General features: G+C 48.7%; 1 protein-coding gene across 1 annotated transcript in view; it reads right to left on the bottom strand.

Moving 5' to 3' along the window:
• MTBP (MDM2 binding protein) overlaps positions 1 to 18,696 on the bottom strand; it is a 181,060-nt gene that overhangs the window by 122,764 nt on the left and 39,600 nt on the right. Inside the window, exons 7-10 of the mRNA XM_086966165.1 lie at positions 6,178 to 6,292; positions 3,118 to 3,252; positions 1,292 to 1,386; positions 703 to 775 (exon numbers count right to left, since the gene is read on the bottom strand). Of these exons, the coding sequence (XP_086822291.1) occupies positions 703 to 775; positions 1,292 to 1,386; positions 3,118 to 3,252; positions 6,178 to 6,292 (418 nt within the window). The remainder of the gene's footprint in view (positions 1 to 702; positions 776 to 1,291; positions 1,387 to 3,117; positions 3,253 to 6,177; positions 6,293 to 18,696) is intronic.

Genomic DNA, 18,696 nt, shown 5'->3' with positions numbered 1-18,696 from the left:
TAGTGCAGCCTGCATGAAGTTCTTTTATGCGCGCGGATTGCTGCCATTGTCCTGCGAGCCTGAACAAATGTCACTACAATTCGCTTCTATAACAAGCAATGGCCGCGCGGCCATGAAAGTGACAGAGGGAAGAGATAAGGAAGGCAGATGGCGGCTGCACACGAGCGAGCACGCAAGCTTGAGGCCAGGAAAAGCTTGCGGGTAGCACTTTGAAAACCCCCTTACTAAAAGTCGAGCAAGCAGCACATGCGCTGCTCTAGGCTCGACCTAAAAACTGAGGTGTGGGTGCATAAAGTTGCATATCTGGCAGGTATACATGTACATATGTTCTCAACCAATGTAACTCTGCTGTACAGCAGGTGTTCTGTTGCCTTGCCTAGTCGCCAGGACCTTATATGAGCACGGAGGACTAGGATATGACCAATTGATATCTGGTAGTCTGGTGAGAGAAGCAAGGCAGCTGCAGGGATTGAATAAGACTTGTTACCCCTGAAGGTCATAAACTAAACAAAAGTAAAAGAGGATAGACAATAAGTCCAAAGGTTGAAAGTCTGATGACGGCAAAGGTTCCTGACAGCCCGTCATGTGAAGCTGATGAACGTACAACCAAAACTGAACTTATGCAAAGTTGAAACATGGACGGCAGTTTCTCAAGATATGCAGAACCATAGACAAAATGCAGAATGTTGTCAATGTACAAACCTTCCCACAAAGAGAAGACAGCTGGTCCAATAACAGCTTGGATTTTTCTTTGTGGCTGTTTCTCGTTAAGGTGCTGTGAAACTTGTTAAAGAAAAGCTTATATTCACATTGTGTACTTACTAGCATTTCACATAATACAGTATTACACTGTTCAGGATTGCATATTCTATTACTGCAATATCTGCCCTTTACAGTTTTGAATACTACTTTAAATCTAACTACCTTTAATCAAGACCACAAAATTGACAGAATATATTTTTTACTCCAGACTTTTGAGGTTAGGTGTGGTGGCCTTTTTTCTCTCTGTTGGTGTTATTTGTGTTAAAGAAACAGCTGTTCACATTATGACAGTCGTAGGTTTTTAAGTGAAAAGATACGTGCTTGGACATCCACACCTTCCTGGGCCTCTGTTGAGAGCTTTAAGCCACAAAACAATCCGTGAGGAAGAGGTTGAGAGGAAACCGTGGTGTACACAACATCAGAACTTATCTTTTCCACAATACATTTTGGTGGACAGGTACCCCACCCCCATTTTGCTTTAACCCATTGCATTTATGTAGGTAAAATATGCTTTGAAATTAAAGGATACAGTTCAAATTCAAGATCCGAAATGATGTAGTGAGGGAGATCTTGAACAACCACCATCTGAACAAACTGTAAAACAGGACTGTAATAATGGAATGCCTGCAAAGACAAACAATAAATCAATTAGAATGGTCTAAACAAATTTCATTTATTCATACTTATCATGTTGATGGTTTTCCCAACACCATGAAACTAAACGTATAACACATTCACTGCAAACCAGAAATGACGGCATTTATGTCAAGAGAACATTAAACGGTTGCGGTACCTATAGTCTATAAAAATTCTAAAGCTTCTGAATTTCTATATTCAATGTCCATTAAAGATGGAATCAAAGTAACAACTTAATTAGTTCTCATTTATGTATTTATGTCTCATTTTATTGTAATAGTAGTGCCCATTTAGTTTCATATTGGTCCTCTCCAACATACAAACTAACATACAGTGGGTCATACATAATACTTGCACTCAAATTCCTGTTAAATGCTCAGCCCAGTGCAAAAACAGAAACAGGTTTGCAGGAATATAACAGTAATCTCCATAATAACTACACACTAATAATTGGTCACAGACTCCCTGCTTCTATAATATTGAATTTTCTTTTTTTTAAATCTCTGGTGCACTTTTCTTCAGCCTAGGTCACAAGCCATGATTGTTCAATATACTTTAAGGTCCGCTTGTCTGAAAGTTATGCAGTCATGGAGCTTTATCAATGACTAACTTAACCCCTCCCACGCTTGTGACGGAACCACTCCGTCACGCCCCTCGGGTGGGCTGTGCTGGTGACGGAGCGGTTCCGCCACGGCACGCTCGCCGTGCCTGCTGCTCAGCTGATTTCGCGCCTGCGCGGCACGGTCTATTGAGCGGGCGGGCCGTGACGGAACCAGTCCGTCACAAGTACAGCCCACCCGAGGGGCGTGACGGAGCGGTTCCGTCACAAGCGTCGGAGCGCGGTGCGTCCCCCCCCGCCCCTTAACGCTGCGGCGGAATTGCCGCCTCAGCGAAAGGGTTAATGCCATCACCAGCCACTGCCAAACACAGTCCTCCACATGAATATTTAGCTTAGAAACCATCCCCAAAATCAAAAATCCAACCTAAGCCTCATGAGTGAGACCACTTTGTTTATGGGGATATTTTAGAATACATACAAATCAATAAGAAATCTAAATAGATAGATAGATTGGCATTACTTAAATTCAATTTGAAATAAAAAGAATGAATGTATTTAACAAGTCTTTGGTATTTTCTCTTAACGTTTGACCTCAACAAACATGAATTTTCAACAGAAGCCCTAGTACATGGTAATTAATGTCTGTCTGAACCAACGCCAGACTACCAACTTCTCCCTCATCTAGCATTTGTTTATATTTCTGAAAGTTAAATATAGTTTAACTGCATCCCTGAGTCTACGATCTTTTAAATATTTGTTGTTTGTTAAGAGCACGGGCACTCCTTTTGGGTAGAATAGTGCCACAGACAAATTTTAAATAAATGAACAATGACAAAGTTATGCAGAGAATATGGAAGACATGCTACTGCAATAAGCACCATAACATGTAGAAATAGCTTGGACCACTCATGCCAATCCATGCCTTAAATTGATAACTTAAGACTCACTACATTTGTGTTTTTTTAGGCTAAAACAAAAAGAAAAAACAAAAGTATGAAACTCAATTAAACCGTGTGCACACTATCAGTAAGCATTTTAACATGCAGGATGATTTAAAGGGATCGCAGACAAAGTAGAAGCCATTGCAAAGTTTTGTGAGGGTCTTATAGACAAATTTAAAGTAGAAGTACCCAACAAAAGCAAAATCATCAGCCCCTTACCTCTGGTAATGTGCTCAACTTCTTTGGCTGTTTACCTTCCTTGGTAAATGATCTTATAATTTCATGTAATGTGCTATAATTGTTCTTTATTGATCTTCTTAAGCAGAATTCTGGAAACTTAATTTCAGATCCAAACTCAAGAAGAAAGAGAAAAAGTAAACACTTAAAATACATCACTTTGTTATTCTGACAAATCAAGAACATGCAATATGTGCTTTGTACACCTACAATGAAAAATAAAGTTTACGGACTTGTATAAGCTCTTCCGTTAACGTAGATTTCCTCAATTTATATATGGTGAGGACTTAAAAATACTCTAAACAGCTACAGTCCCAATCACAAAGAGTCCATAAGGCATCTGCCGGATACATTAACATTTCTTTTTGAAGGATTACCCAAAAACTGCAATGATCACTACAAAAGGTGGAGGCAGGAGGATCACATATAACAAAAAATCAATATGGGGAAATAAGTCACAGGTCAGCAAATTCAGCTGCTCAAACGCTGCCATGTTTTATACTGATGTGAAAACATTCCAAAATAACAAATTACTTCCCTTCTGTAACGCTCATTCTGGTAGATACTCTAACCGTAGATTCCTCACCTTTAGAATATCCCCAGGTGCCAGACTGGATGCAGAAGATTCTTCAACCTAGTCCCTACGCATCATGCAGATCAGCGCCGACTCTGCCCTGCCCCGAAGTGATGACTGGAGCCGCATATAGGACCCACTCGAGTGTGCTGGTGTCAGTTTCTTTCCCGACAACATAATCAACCTTGGATACCAAGCCCAAGAACGAATTGCTTCTGCCAGTGTCTAACTTTCCAATTTGGAACCTTTGAGATGAAAAGATACCATTCCACATAGAGGGGAGGTGGGAGGGCAGTGAGGAATCCATTATTAGAGATGTAACTTTTTTCTTGGATACTGCAGATTATTCCTCCTTATAATAGATACCAAAGCAATGCCTATCCATGGGGATGGGCCGGACTCATACCAACAAGTCCTACAGGACCGAACTGCCAAAATGCTCCTCCAGTTGTACCTTGCGGTCAAGGAAGTAATGCTTCATGAGTGTGTGCACAGATGCCCACATTGCAGCATGACAAGTATCCAGGGCGGGCACTTCCCGTGCTAACACGGTGGGGGATACTTGGCCGTGGTGGAATGCGTCCTCCTCATTACTATAGATTGCTTCCAGGCTTCCATTTCTGCACTGCACTGCCTTTCTTTGCCCCAGTGGGTCTTTGATAGGATAGATGTAAAAGCAAGGCACTCTTGATGTGCCAAAGATGAAGCCTCACTTTCTCTTTCAAGGGGTAAGAGATGAGGGCCAACGAATATTAGGTGAGTGACGGATTTCCCACCAAGAAAGCATTATTATGAGGCAGTAGTTTACTGCAGACTCAATTGAAAAATAATATTTGTAAGTATTAGGATGCATAATCCATCCAGAGATGAGAAGCAATAATAAAAACAGTTTATGACAACTATCTAAATATTAGAATTACCCAAAACACTGCGGAAAAAGTTAATAGGTGATGTGTGTATACATAACAAGGCATGACTCTTGACACCCGAAGATTATTTGCCTTTAAGGGTCAGAAAGTCTATGTATTGTCGATTGTGAACGGCATTTTGAGGTTTAGGGTGAATACATGAAACGGATGACATGCTAGCCTGTATCCTGGCCATCTTGAATGGTATGTACCAAATTGGAACAAAATTGAGCCAGGATGGTTGGTAAGATCTTAGCAACCAAATCATATAATGCACTGCAGTACCCTCCAGGAAAACAGCTACTCTTGACTGAACTGAGGGTGAGAGGAAGAAAACATCCTCTTCCCAAATGCCTCTCACTTTTCTTTGCCTCTCGGTCCAGGGTGTGGAGGGGATTCATAAGTAAGAAATTGGGGTTAATCCTGTTAGTGGAGGCCTGTACTACCAGGCTCTCAGATATGGGATGTGTGTTAAAGCAGGGTCACCTGGAGTGGGTCTATGGCAACATGAAAAATTACTGTTTATGGGTGGGTATGTGCAGGGTTTGGTCCAAGTGTCCATGAAAGTGTCAGTCAGATCCTCATTGAGCAAACGTAGGGGTACTGATATGGATTGTCCTGGTTTTAGCACTTCTGTGATGACATTGGTTTTTATCTCAACGAAGGGCAATTGTAGAACCAAGACTTCAACTGCTAATTTACTCACCATGTCAAATTAAGCAAATTCCTCTGTGGAAGGGCCAGGGGAGAGACCAGCCCAGTGCCAGGGTAAGTGGCTAAATATCTGGACACATTCTAGGTCCATCAACTAATTGTCATCATCATATTGCAGGGAGAATTTGTCCCCCACCATCATCACCCAAAGGTGACAGGCTCTGGTCAGACTCTGATCCAAACAATTCTTGTAGCACTCGGTGGCGGCTCCTAGGCAAAGGTGTTGTTTTATCAGTCAGGGTATATAGGGGCTGGGCATTTGAGATTGAGGTCTACCGTGGAATTTATGTCCTCCTCTGGCGTTCATGTGGCATTAATCTGCATAGATCATAGTGCATGGCATGGAGTCGGCGCTGAACCCAAAACAGCCTTTAGGAAGCAAAGATGGTGGCCTTCACCAATCCGTGGGCACCAGGTGCACCAGAGGGAGCTGGAGCTAGTATGATTCCTAAAATGCAGAGCATGGCCTCTTTAAATGCCTTAATCTGTGGATGTGTTGCACAAACCCGGAATAACAGGGTGCATCAGAATCAGACCCTTAATAGGGGGCAGGGAGAGAGACCGTGGGACATCTGGACACCCTTATGACTTATCAAGAGTAGAGTGGTGAGGATAGAAAGAGAGAAGCTTGGACGTTTTGTGTTTCTTCTTGGACTTTGATTTTATAAAAAACTTGGAACACAATAATGACCTCTTGTGGTACCGGCCCTGTGTCCTAGACTTAAAGTGGGAGAGACCCTTACGCTGCTTCCTTCAGTGCTCGCCGCCTTATAGCTTGGCCCGGCAATCCCAAATCACCTTTGGGTGGAATAATACCATGGAGTTGTGGGCACACAAAAAGATTACCTTTCTCTCGTATATTTGAATCTTCCCTCTCCACAATTCCTTAAAGTCGATTATTGTTCCAAGATCATCTGGGGCAATAATGTTAGCCAAAAGGTAGTCTGCCATCTTCTGCCAACTAAATAAGAAAAAAAATTATTGTATTCCTGCACAATATTGTACTGGATAACAAGAAAATAATTGCTACCAGAATCTGCACATTATGCATCTTATAGAAAAAACGATATATCATCATGCGTGTATTAAGCAAAAAACAGAACATTACTCTGTATTCAGCACAACTAACTTAGATGCACCATCAATTTAGCTCAATAATACTTTCACTCCAAAGATGTGCAACATATTTTTGGTAAACAAGTATCCATCACCCTGTAGTAAGCGCAACAGCCATGCAAGCTCATTTTAAGTTATTCATGTTCTTCGCTTTGCAAATATGAGAGCACTGCTCCGATGTCAGGGAAACATTCAGGGTGAGGCACCCAAGCTATGTGGTGACTGGCAGTGCTAGAAGCAAAAACACTGTCCAAGGGACTTGCCTTTTTACCTACATTGCTATGGACTTTTAAAATACCAACCCGACATGGCAAAATAAACCATTCTGCAAAGTCCAAAACCTTCCTTTTTATTATTTATAAGTTACCTATAAGGCGGGCCTCAGAAGCCCATAAGGCGGCAACAGAATATTAAAAACCAAGGACATTTCTTCTATGCTTTACATGTCTTAACAGAGAACACCCCCTACTGTCAGTTTCACTGCAATGAGGCTGGTAGTCCGATTGGCTAACATGGGGTTACAGTAGTACACCCACAATGTGCTAACTCCTATTTGGGACCACCAAATATAGTACTTCAAGGTATCAAATGATTTGCTACATTTAACCAAACGTTTTGCTGAAGACTAATTTAAAGTAAATTTTGTTAAGATGACTTAAAGCCAGTACTTTCCTGCCCCAAAGTTCTAATAGTGGTTTCTGATTCACTACACCAGTTGTCATCCAAGACAGCCTGCTGCCCTCCGGCCAGGTGTGAATAGCTCCAAGTGAAGAAGAACAAAAAGCTTGTTGGTGGAAGGAGGTGTGCACTCCTCTTGACAGGATGCCCAGAGGGCTGTGGCCGCAGATGGCCAAGGTTCAAAGGGCCAGGCAAATGCAAGTCACACCTTAGCTTGCCCGCTTTTTTGCATAAGTAGACAAGCTGGTATATCTTCCACAGGTGGAAAACCTGTTGCAGAACTGATTTTCCAGGGAGAGCTGCTCATTTTACTTGACACACCTCAGGGTTGTGCCGATAGCTCACACACAGGAAAGAAGGATTCAGACATCTTGGATTTGGGCAGAGAGATGCACTGTGGGATTGTTTAGTGCATACCCCACAGGAAGTGATGCGAGAGTGGGTAGGGTTTCCAGTTGATATGAATGTCAGCAGCCCTACATGCCAAGAACAGATGCATACTGGTAAGTAGCATATTCCGTTCGAGGCATGTGGGCTGCTGAATTCTATGTCAGGACCGGAGGCTTCAGATTATGCTATATCTTCCTTCGCTTTATTAACATAAAGAAACCACAGCAGCTTAGGAAAAGATATAATAAGAACAAAAAATGCTTTAAACATAAAGCATTGATGTAATGTTCAACAAAAAATCAACAACAACTCCCAAGAGTCTCTTTGTTATAATCATAGTCCACAGTCCTTTGTCACTGTTCATCATCCCTATATAACCGGACTTCCCATCATCTTCCTCCTCTTTCTTCGCTGCTCCCGCAGCCAGATAAGTGCTTTTCTATTTGTCTTCTTGTATTGTACTTGTGTCTTGCGGTCTTTGGGGACTCCTTGCATGGTTTATTTCCTTTCAGAGTCCCCTAGTTGCGGGAACGTTCTGCCGTTCCTACGCGACTTTTTTTCCCACTTGTGTGCGGTGTGTACATAGACCGCAAGGGGGCGGCCTGTCGCCTCGCCGACCCTCCGGCGCGCCTCCGCGGTGCGCGGAGCCGCGCCGTGGGGTCTGCTTGCGCAGGGGCCGACCCTCGCGTACCCCTCTGACACCTGGTGCTCCGGGTCTGTACTTCACAAATTGACGCCCTTTGGGGTCTGTATGGCGGTTTGACCGCGTGAATCGCCTTCGGGCGAGATCTGTGCACCCCTTTATTCGTGTGTGGCCTAGCGCGCTTGAGGGGTACGTAGACCCGGTCCCGGCGAGGAGGGTCTGCGCGCTTGGGGGTTGGTGCAGCCCACCTGCCACGTCAGCTGGCCCAAAACGTGATCGCAGCCGCTGGGCCTGCCCACATTCGAGAACTTTCTCGGTTGCCGCCCTCTTGGGTGCCCCGCATTTGCCCTTGGTTCCGACATGGAAGGGGAGTATGATGAGGAGGCCTGCCCCTATCTGCAGGATGATGAGTTTTATCAGGCGGTGGACAGCTCCATCTATCGTTGTGTGACGGAGGTGGTAGGGCCCATGGAGGACCGCCTTTCGGCCCGCATCGTAGAGGAGTGTGCCAAGCTGGCAGCGGCGCAGGTGCCGCCGCCCCCCGAGCTCCCGGGGACGTCCGGCGGGTTGCCGCCCGCTCCGAAGAGACCCCGGGGTGAGGGGCCTTCGTCGGAGGCCCAAGGCGTGGATAAGGGCGCCTTCGAGCGTCTTCGTGACGCCTTCCTGGCCAAGGCGACGGCGGTGCCTCCGACGCCCTTGGTGGACCCTGGCACCTCGGGCGGTCTGTCAACGGCGCCCGCTTCCCCGATCTACGACTCTCCGGACACGGATGACGACGGGGAGTCGACCCGGTCTTGGCTCCCGGCGCCTTCGGGAAAGGAGATGCCCCGAGATGAGTCGGGCATGCTGGACCCGGACGAGATCGTCCACCCCCGATCCGCGGCCTGGGCCCCGGGGGAGACGGTGGCGAAGTTTGTCGCGGGCCGGCTGCGCAAGCCCCTGGAGAAGGAGGCGAGGGGTTGCCTGCGCGGGGAATGCCCTCGGCCTACTTTGGAGGGGAAGGTGGCTATGACCCCAGAATTGGACCCCAAGATGGCCACCTTCCTGGCGAACTTCATGAAGGACCCCAGGAAGGGGATCGATCGGTCCTGGCGGGCCTGCCAGGACAAGCTGTTGGATGCGGTCGGGCCCGCCACGAAGATCCTCGATATGGCGGAGGAAGCTCGAGCGAATGGCACCGCCATTTCACCGGAGGTGCTCTCCAACTGGGCCCAGAGGGTGATCGTCTTCTTGGGCAACGCCAACTGTGCCCTGTCCACGGAGCGGCGGCGGTCGCTCCTTATTAAACTGGACCCGAAGCTGGGGGACCTGGCCTCGTCGGAGGCAGGTGCAGTGGCCCAGGGTGGCCTCTTCGGTGAACCTTTCATCCGCGAGCTTGGAAAGTTCGTGAACACGTTCACGTCGCTGGACAAGGCCCAGTCCAGCATCAAGAGGGTGTTTCACCAGCGTTTTTCTGGAGGGGCCGGTCGCGGCAGGGGCCGCGCGATCGGCCGTGGTCAGCAGACCAACAACCGTGGACAAGGCTCCGGAAGAGGTCAGTACCAGACCTCGGCCAACTACACCAATTTCTACCCCACGAGGGGACAACGCTATGGTGGAAGAGGATTCCAAAAGAAGTCCGGACAAGGAAATGCCCCCGGTAAGTGTACTTTGCTTGGATCAAGTTCCGATTGGGGGGCGGCTGGCAAGCTTTTACGGGGAGTGGGAGTTGCTCACTGCCGATGCTTGGGTTTTGCAAACTGTGAGAGGTTTCCATATAGAGTTTCACGACCAGCCAACTCAGGTGAGGCCCCCGCGCCCAATGGTTTTCTCAGATTCCGACGCGCGATTGATAGACGGGGAGGTCTCGGACTTGCTGCGCAAGGGAGCCATCCGCCTATCAACGCGCCATCCGCATGGGTTCCTCAGCAACGTCTTCTTGGTAGACAAGACGGATGGGGGCAAGAGGCCTGTGATCAACCTCAAGGAATTCAATGGGTGGTTGGTCTACCGTCACTTCAAGATGGAGGGGATCCACCTCCTTCGGGACGTGCTCCTCCCTCGGGATTGGATGGTTCGACTGGATCTCAAGGATGCCTACTTGGTCGTTCCCATCCACCCCCCTCATCGTCGTTTCCTACAATTCCTGTGGGACGGCCAGGTGTTCGAATTCACCGCCCTGCCGTTCGGCCTTTCTTCGGCCCCGTGGTGCTTCACGAAGGTCCTTCACCCGGTAGTGGAGTTTCTCAGAAGCCAGGGGGTCCGTATGATAGTTTACCTAGACGACATCCTCCTCATGGGGCAGTGCCCGGAGGTGCTGGCAGGACAACTGCGTCAAGCGGTCGGCCTGCTTCAGAGACTGGGGTTCGTCGTCAACGGCTCCAAGTCGGTCCTGGTTCCCACTCAGCAGATCACCTTTTTAGGTTTCGTGGTGGACTCGGTGCAGGCGATCTTGAGCCTACCGAGCCGGAAGGTCGCAAAGATACGGCACCTGCTTCGGCAGACGATCGCGAGGGATCGGACGTCACTGCGCCATGTCGCCAAGGTGGTGGGTCTTCTGTCGTCCTCCATCCAGGCGATTTTCCCGGGCCCGCTGCACTACAGGGCTCTTCAGCGCCTGAAAGTGCAGCATTTGCGCCGTGGGATGTGTTACGATCAGTGGGTTCCCCTCACGGACGAAGTGAAGGAGGAGATGTCATGGTGGCTGTCTCACATGGAGGCATGGAATGGGCGAGCGATCTTCGGGTCGGCTCCGGACTTAATTATAGAGTCCGACGCCAGCAGGTCGGGCTGGGGCGCCCGGTGCGGGGATTTTTTCACCGGCGGCGCCTGGTCGTCAGAAGAACAACAATTGCATATCAATTGTTTGGAGCTCCTTGCGGGCTCCTTCGCGGTTCGCTGTTGGACCAAGGATTCGGTCAGGGCTTGTGTCCTGCTCCGGATGGACAATGTTTCGGCGGTCCGATATGTGAACCACCTGGGGGGTCCTCGGTCCCGCGCCTTGGCGGATTTAGCGAAGGACTTCTGGGATTATTGCCTGTCTCGTCACATTGCGGTGACGGCGGAGTATCTGCCAGGCCAGTCCGATCAGGTAGCGGATTGGCACTCTCGACATCTCAGGGATGCCAGCCAGTGGAAACTGGATCCGGGAGTCTTCCGGTGGCTACACTCCCTTTGGGGCCCCTTCTCGGTGGACCTCTTCGCGTCCCGTCTCGACCACCAGCTGCCGCGGTTTTACAGCTGGAGGCCGGACCCTCTGGCGGAGGCCACGGACGCGTTCTTGCAGGATTTGAGTCGGGAACAGCCGTTTGCGTTTCCCCCGTTCTCCATGATCATGCGAACGGCGGCTCAAATACGCCGCCAGGGTGCGGACCTGGTGTTGGTTACACCGCTGTGGAGGTCTCAAGTGTGGTTTCCGGTTCTTCTGGAACTTTCCTGGGATTTTCCAATCCTACTCCCCCTGTTTCCTCTGCTCCTGACGAGCCCGGATCGGGAACCTCACCCTCTCGTCATGCAGAACACTCTCCGCCTCGTGGCGTGGAGGCTCTCAGGAGACGCTGGACGCTCCCGGGCCTTTCGGGGTCGGCTGAGCACTTGCTCTCCAAAGCATGGGCCGATAGTACGACGAAGCGTTACAGATCCGCTTGGCTTAAGTGGATGCGTTGGTGTTTACGAAGGGATTTGGATCCCATGGTCGCCGGCCTTGTTCCCGTGCTGAATTTCCTGGCTCATTTGGCCGACAAGGGTTTGGCGTATAGAACGATCAATGCTATCCGGTCGGCGATTTCTGCGGGCCATGATAACATCGATGGCCATCCGGTAGGGGAACACCCTTTTGTGTGCCGGCTTCTGCGAGCGGTTCGCCTCGCGCTGCCGCCAGAGCCCAGGTACTCCGTCCTTTGGGACGTCAACTTGGTCCTGAACCTGTTCCTATCGTGGCCAGCGAATTCTTATCTGTCTCTGAAGGAGCTTTCGGCGAAATTAGCCATGTTGTTATGTCTGGTCTCTTGTAGGCGCGTCTCGGACGTGCGCGCGCTGGATGTTTCTGCACGCATTTTTTCCCCGGAGGGGGTTACTTTTACGGTGGGTCGACGCACTAAGACGTCGTCGCGTTCCATTTCTTATCCAGCCTTTACTGACACTCCTAAGTTGTGTGTTGTGCAATGCCTCAAAGCATATGAGGACCTGACATTGGATCTTCGCCCTCCGGGCGAGCGTCAGTTGTTGATTGCCCTGCGGAAGCCACACAAAGCTGTCTCCTCCCCCACTATCGCTAGGTGGGTGCGTTGGGTCATGCAAGAAGCGGGCATCAATACTTCTCTCTTTGGAGCACACTCCGCCAGGGGGGCCATGGCCTCTAAGGCATTCTCGGTGGGTGCTCGTCTGGAGGACCTTATGCGAGCGGCGGACTGGTCCTCGGATTCCACCTTCAAGAGGTTTTATTTTAAGCCGGTGGTGGATTTAGCTCAGTTGGTGGTAAGTAAGCTTTAAACTAGCATAATCTGAAGCCTCCGGTCCTGACATAGAATCGAAATTTGCCTAGCTTACGTAACGGTAAGTTTCAATTCTATTAAGGACACGGAGGCGAGGATTATCCCACCCGGACTACGGTGGTGTCTCTACCCACCCGTATGGCAGTAAGTAAAGCGTTTTCCTTTACGTTGTCTGTACTGTGTTGTTCACTGAATGCTCCTCGCCTTGTTGTAACTTTTTCCTGGGCCACCTCGCTGATGCTGTTCCTTTTTTGGCAGGCAACGACGGTGCTAAACAGGACCAATGAGGCTTAGCGTGATCTGCGCGAAGAAAGAGGAGGAAGATGATGGGAAGTCCGGTTATATAGGGATGATGAACAGTGACAAAGGACTGTGGACTATGATTATAACAAAGAGACTCTTGGGAGTTGTTGTTGATTTTTTGTTGAACATTACATCAATGCTTTATGTTTAAAGCATTTTTTGTTCTTATTATATCTTTTCCTAAGCTGCTGTGGTTTCTTTATGTTAATAAAGCGAAGGAAGATATAGCATAATCCTCGCCTCCGTGTCCTTAATAGAATTGAAACTTACCGTTACGTAAGCTAGGCAAATTTCGATTCATATCTGTGCATAGAATGTATAGCAGTCTCTCCCCTAGCGGTGGCTGCCTGTGCTACAGCTGCTTGGAGTGTACATCTACGCAGTAGTGTTTGGTAAATGTACGTATGGTTGTCTATGTGGCTGCTCTACAAATTTCCTCTAGAGGGATGTTTCCTAGGAAAGCCATAGAAGCCCCCATTTTGCGTGTGGAATGCGCCCTTGGGGACACTGTTAAAGTACGATTAGCTTTAATGTAACATATTAGGACCCATTTAACTATCCATCTAGCTAAGCCATTCTTTGAAATAGGGTTACCTTTGTGCTGTGGTGAAAAGGCAACAAACAACGGTTTTGTCTTCCTGAAATCTTTTGTTCTGTCTATGTAATACAGCAGAGTTCTTTTAACATCCAGTGTGTGTGTAGGGCTCTTTCAGGTACTGACTGTGGATTTGGGAAGAACACTGGCAGTTCTATTGTTTGATTTATGTGGAATTGTGATACCACTTTTGGCATGAATTTAGGGTTTGTCCCAAGCATGACCCTATTTGCGTGAATTTGAATGAATGGCTCTTGAATAGTTAGGGCTTGCAGCTCGCTAACTCTTCGAAGCAAAGTAATGGCTACGAGAAAAGCCACCTTCCATGTTAAAAATTGTATCTCACAGGAGTGTAATGGCTCAAAAGGAGGTCCCATAAGTCTGGTTAAAACGATGTTTAGGTTCCAGACAGGGGAAGGTGGGTGTCTTGGTGGAATCACTCGTTTGAGGCCCTCCATGAATGCCTTAATTGCAGGCACTCTGAACAGCGAAAGATGCTGTCTGTTTTGAAGGTAAGCAGCTATGGCTGCTAAGTGTATCCGTATGGACATGTAGGCTAAATTGCAGTGGTGTAAGTGCAAAAGATAGCATATGATCTTTTGAATGGACGCGTCCAGTGGCTTTATGTCGTTATTGTTACAATAAATGACAAAACACTTCCACTTTGACGCATAGCAAGCTCTTGTGGTAGGCTTTCTTGCCTCCTTGATAATGTTCATGCAGTCAGGAGGTAAGTTGAGGTAGCCGAACTCTAAGACCTCAGGAGCCAGATTGCAAGGTTCAGCTGCTGCGGATCTGGGTGCTGAATATCTGGCTCTGCGTTAGGAGGCTGGGTGTTAGGTGTAGCCTTTGATGAGGCACCACGGAAAGTTCTAGGAACGTGGTGTACCACGGTTGCCTCGCCCATGTAGGAGCAACTAGGATTAGCGTCATGGAATGCTGGCGCAGTTTGCGTGCCACCAGCGGTATCAGCGGTGCTGGTGGAAAAGCGTATGCAAATTTGCCTGACCAGTTCATCCATATCGCATTCCCCTGAGACTGCGGGTGTGGGAACCTTGCGGCGAAGGACCGGCATTTTGCGTTTTCCTTTGTGGCGAACAGGTCTATTTCCGGCTGTCCCCACTGCTGGAAGTATGGGTGAAGCACTGAGGGGTGAATCTCCCACTCGTGCACTTGCTGGCTGTGTCTGCTGAGCAGATCCGCTATCCGATTGTCCCTGCCTGGGAGGTGTTCCGCCAGGAGAAAATTGTTTCTCTGGATGGCCCACTTCCACACTGTTTGCGCCAGATGCGACAGCTGTGGAGAGTGTGTTCCTCCCTGTTTCTGTAGGTAGTACATCGCAGTCATGTTGTCCGTCCGGATCAACACGGTCTTGTTGCAGAGATGTACTTTGAAAGCTTTCATTGCCATGAAAATTGCCATCAGTTCTAGCAGGTTGATGTGCAATTGTTTCTGCTGCGTGGTCCATAGGCCCTGTATTGTGTGGTGGAGAACATGGGCTACCCACCCTATCAGGAATGCGTCCGTTGTGAGCACAATTTGTGGTACAGGGTCCTGGAACAGTCGTCCCTTGCAAAGGTTTTGTGGTTTCCACCAATGCAGAGAGTTGTATGCGCGACTGGTCACCAACACTAGGTCGTTTAATTGGCCCTGAGCCTGGTTCCACTGCCGTGCCAGGTACTCTTGCAGCAGATGCATGTGAAGTCTGGCATGAGGGACTATGAAGATGCACGAGGCCATCATGCCAATCAGTTGCATAAACACTCGGGCTGGGAGAGAGTGTTGTGGCCCGAACTTCTGGATGAGCGTTTGGATGCTGTTTATTATGGCAGGATGTGGCTGTGCTTTTGCTGCCAGAGTGTCTATTGTTGCTCCCAGATACTGCTGGACGTGGGCAGGCTGGAGATGGGATTTGTTGTAGTTCAGCAAGAAACCCAGGTCGTGCAGGAGGTGAATTGTGCGCGACACGTGGCTGGCACAGTGCTGGGCTGACTGTGCTTGTATGAGCCAGTCGTCTAGATATGGATAGACGTGTATGTGCTGTCTTCTGAGGTGTGCAGCTACTGTTGCTAAGCACTTTGTGAACACCCTTGGGGCTGTTGTGACCCCAAAAGGGAGGACCTTGAATTGGTAGTGCTGGTTTTGAATTGTGAACCTGGGATATTTCCTGTGTGCCGGGTGTATAGGTATATGGAAATATGCGTCCTTGAGGTCCAATGTTGCGAGGAAGTCTCCTTGACGCAACAGTGGCAACACCTGCTGCAGAGTGATCATGTGGAAATGCTCTGACAAGATGTATTGGTTTAGGGGCCTGAGGTCTAAAATTGGTCTCAGAGACCCGTCCTTTTTGGGGATTAGAAAGTATAGAGAGTACACCCCTGTACCTTGGTGTTCTAAGGGTACTAGTTCTATGGCCCCTTTTTGTAGCATGCTGATGACCACCTGCTGCAATAAGTGTAGGTGTTCTGCGGACATAGGACGTTGTGTTGGGGGTATGTTGGGCGGTGTGGACATTAATTCTAGGCATTAGCCATGCTGTATACTTTGCCTCACCCACCTGTCTGTAGTTATGGATTCCCAGACTGGCAGGAACTGCTGTAGTCTTCCCCCGACCGGTGTTAAATGGTCTGGGGGCAGTGACAAGAAGTCACTGTTTGGTGTTGGTGGAGGACCTGGAGCGGTTATTTCCTCGTCCTCTACCCTTGGCGCTATTGCCACGGTATCCACCTCTACTGTTTTTGTTGTAGGTGTTTTGCGTGTTGCTTTCATTATAAGAGGTTTGCTGTGTTGAGGCTCCTCTAAGAGCTCCTCTGTTACTGGAGCGACGAAAGGAACCGCCTCTATATTGTTGTAACTGCATGGCACCCATAGACTTGGCTGTCTCGGTGTCCTTCATTTTGTCCAGTATGGTGGCCACATCAGGACCAAATAAATAGTCAGGGTTAACGGGTTGATTAAGCAAAGTGGTTTGAACTTCATTTTTAAACCCTGAGATGCGTAGCCATGCATGTCGTCTAAGCAGGACGCAGGTGTTGATAGCTCTGGCTGCTGTGTCTGCTGCATCTAAGGCACATTTTATGGATGCATTAGATAGGAGCTTGCCCTCCTGTATCAGGAATTCTGCCTGTTCTTTGTAAAGGTCAGGTAGGTGTTGAAAGATTTGTTCCAGAGTGTCGTAGTGCGCCCTGTTCTATCTATCTAACATGGCTTGCGTGTTTGCAATTCTCCAGATGTTAGCTGCTTGAGCAGCGACCCTTTTCCCTGATGCCTCCAGAATTTTGGACTCTTTGTCTGGAGGTGGGGCTTCGTCAGATGTTTGAGAATTAGCACGTTTACGTGCATTGGAGACAACTAGAGAGTCCAAAGACAGATGTCCCTTAATGTATGTAGGGTCAACTGGGGCTGGTCTATATTTTTTTTCTATCCTGGGCTTAATGACCCGTGCCCTGGTGGTGTCTTTGAATATGTCCCCTGCATGTTTAAGCATCCCTTTTAGCATTGGCAATGTTTTGACACTTTTTTCAGAGGTACTAAAAGTGTCAAAGAGGAAGTCTTCATCAATGGGATCTGCGTGCATCTCCATGTGGTGATTATATGCAGCCCTTTCTATCAGCGCGTTAAAGGCAGCTGTGTCCTCTGTAGGCGATGTCTTTACAGGGTATGCAGAGTTATCAGGAATTGTTTGAGAATCTCCAGGATCCGCAGGCTCAGTCCATGCCCGAGTTTGTATGTCCTGGTCATCCTCTGTTGGATAATTGTATTGGTCATTGTCTTCATACTCCCCATAGTTATCTGTGCGTGTGGGCGAGTACGTATATGTTTCCTGCACATATGGAGTGATAGGTTCAAAGAGCACTGGAGATGTTGAAGTGTCTCTTTTCCTTTTTAGAGGTATTTTGAAGGACTCAGGTTCAGGCCTGATTTTCCTCTTTAACAGGGTAACCTTCCCAGACAGCACGAACTCCTTAGGCGGAAAGCCGGGAGCAACAAGGTTTTAATCATTTCTTGTGTTTTTACCTTGAATGCAGTAGCACTTTATTTCCCACTCTTGCCACTTTACCCCCCGTGCAGCCGATCTTAATGCTGCTGCGGGGCCGCTATTGACACCGACGCCATTCCGGGGAAGACCCCTCCCCCCCCCCCCAGCCAGGCCACGCCCACTCTGCGCCAGGCCACGCCCCGAGTCTTCTTAGCGCACTCAAACACATTGTACAGCCAGACAGCACGAACTCCTGAGGCGGAAAGCCGGGAGCAACGAGGTTTTAATCATTTCTTGTGTTTTTACCTTGAATGCAGTAGCACTTTACTTCCCACTCTCGCCACTTTACCCCCCCGTGCAGCCGATCTTAACGCTGCTGCGGGGCAGCTATTGACACCGACGCCATTCCGGGGAAGCCCCCCCCGGCCAGGCCATGCCCACTCTGCGCCAGGCCACGCCCTATAGGTTTCCTACTTAGGGCATGTGCCTTTTCCGGCCGCGCAGCGGACAAGCGCAGCGGGCGAGCCGGCGGCGTGCCGAAGGCAAGCCCGTCTGCGATCGGGCGCGGACCAGGGCCAGACCCTATGTCCATCCGGTGGGACTAATACGGTGGAGTAGACAAGAGCTGTTGAACTTCCGCAGTACCACTGCCAACACATGCTTACATACAATGCGAGTGGAGGACAATATAGCCTGTGAATACTGCCACTTCTCCTATGATTTAGATAGAAAGCTGGCATCGGGAGACCTAACTCTTACCTGTGGTCTGCTCAATGCTCGCTCCCTGCGGAAGCACAGACTAGACCTTTACGACCTAATCACGGAAACACCGTGGGAGCTTTTGTTTCTCACTGAGACTTGGCTGGACGAAGGTTCGACTCCTGATGCTTTAGAAGCACTACCAGAGGGCTATACCATGCATAGGCAGGATAGACCCACTGGTAGAGGAGGGGGTATTGCCATTATAGCTAAGCATAGCCTACGATGTCAACTGGATACCTCCCCCATCTTAGATAGTGAGACGGGGAGCTTCACCGTTAAAGTAAAAGAAGGCTGTACGTAGAAGGGTTTCCTTATCTATAGACCCCCAGGCCCTATGGCTCGGTTTGGAGAGAGTCTAATAGAAGGCATTATGGAGGCTGCGCTGTGCAGAGATAAAATCTTGGTACTAGGGGATCTTAATCTTCAT

This window comes from Lissotriton vulgaris, chromosome 4_1 (assembly GCF_964263255.1).
Source record: "Lissotriton vulgaris chromosome 4_1, aLisVul1.2, whole genome shotgun sequence".
In the NCBI taxonomy this organism is placed as follows: domain Eukaryota; kingdom Metazoa; phylum Chordata; class Amphibia; order Caudata; family Salamandridae; genus Lissotriton; species Lissotriton vulgaris.
Note: the sequence above shows the minus strand (reverse complement) of the source record. Positions and strands in the feature narration are given on the sequence as shown.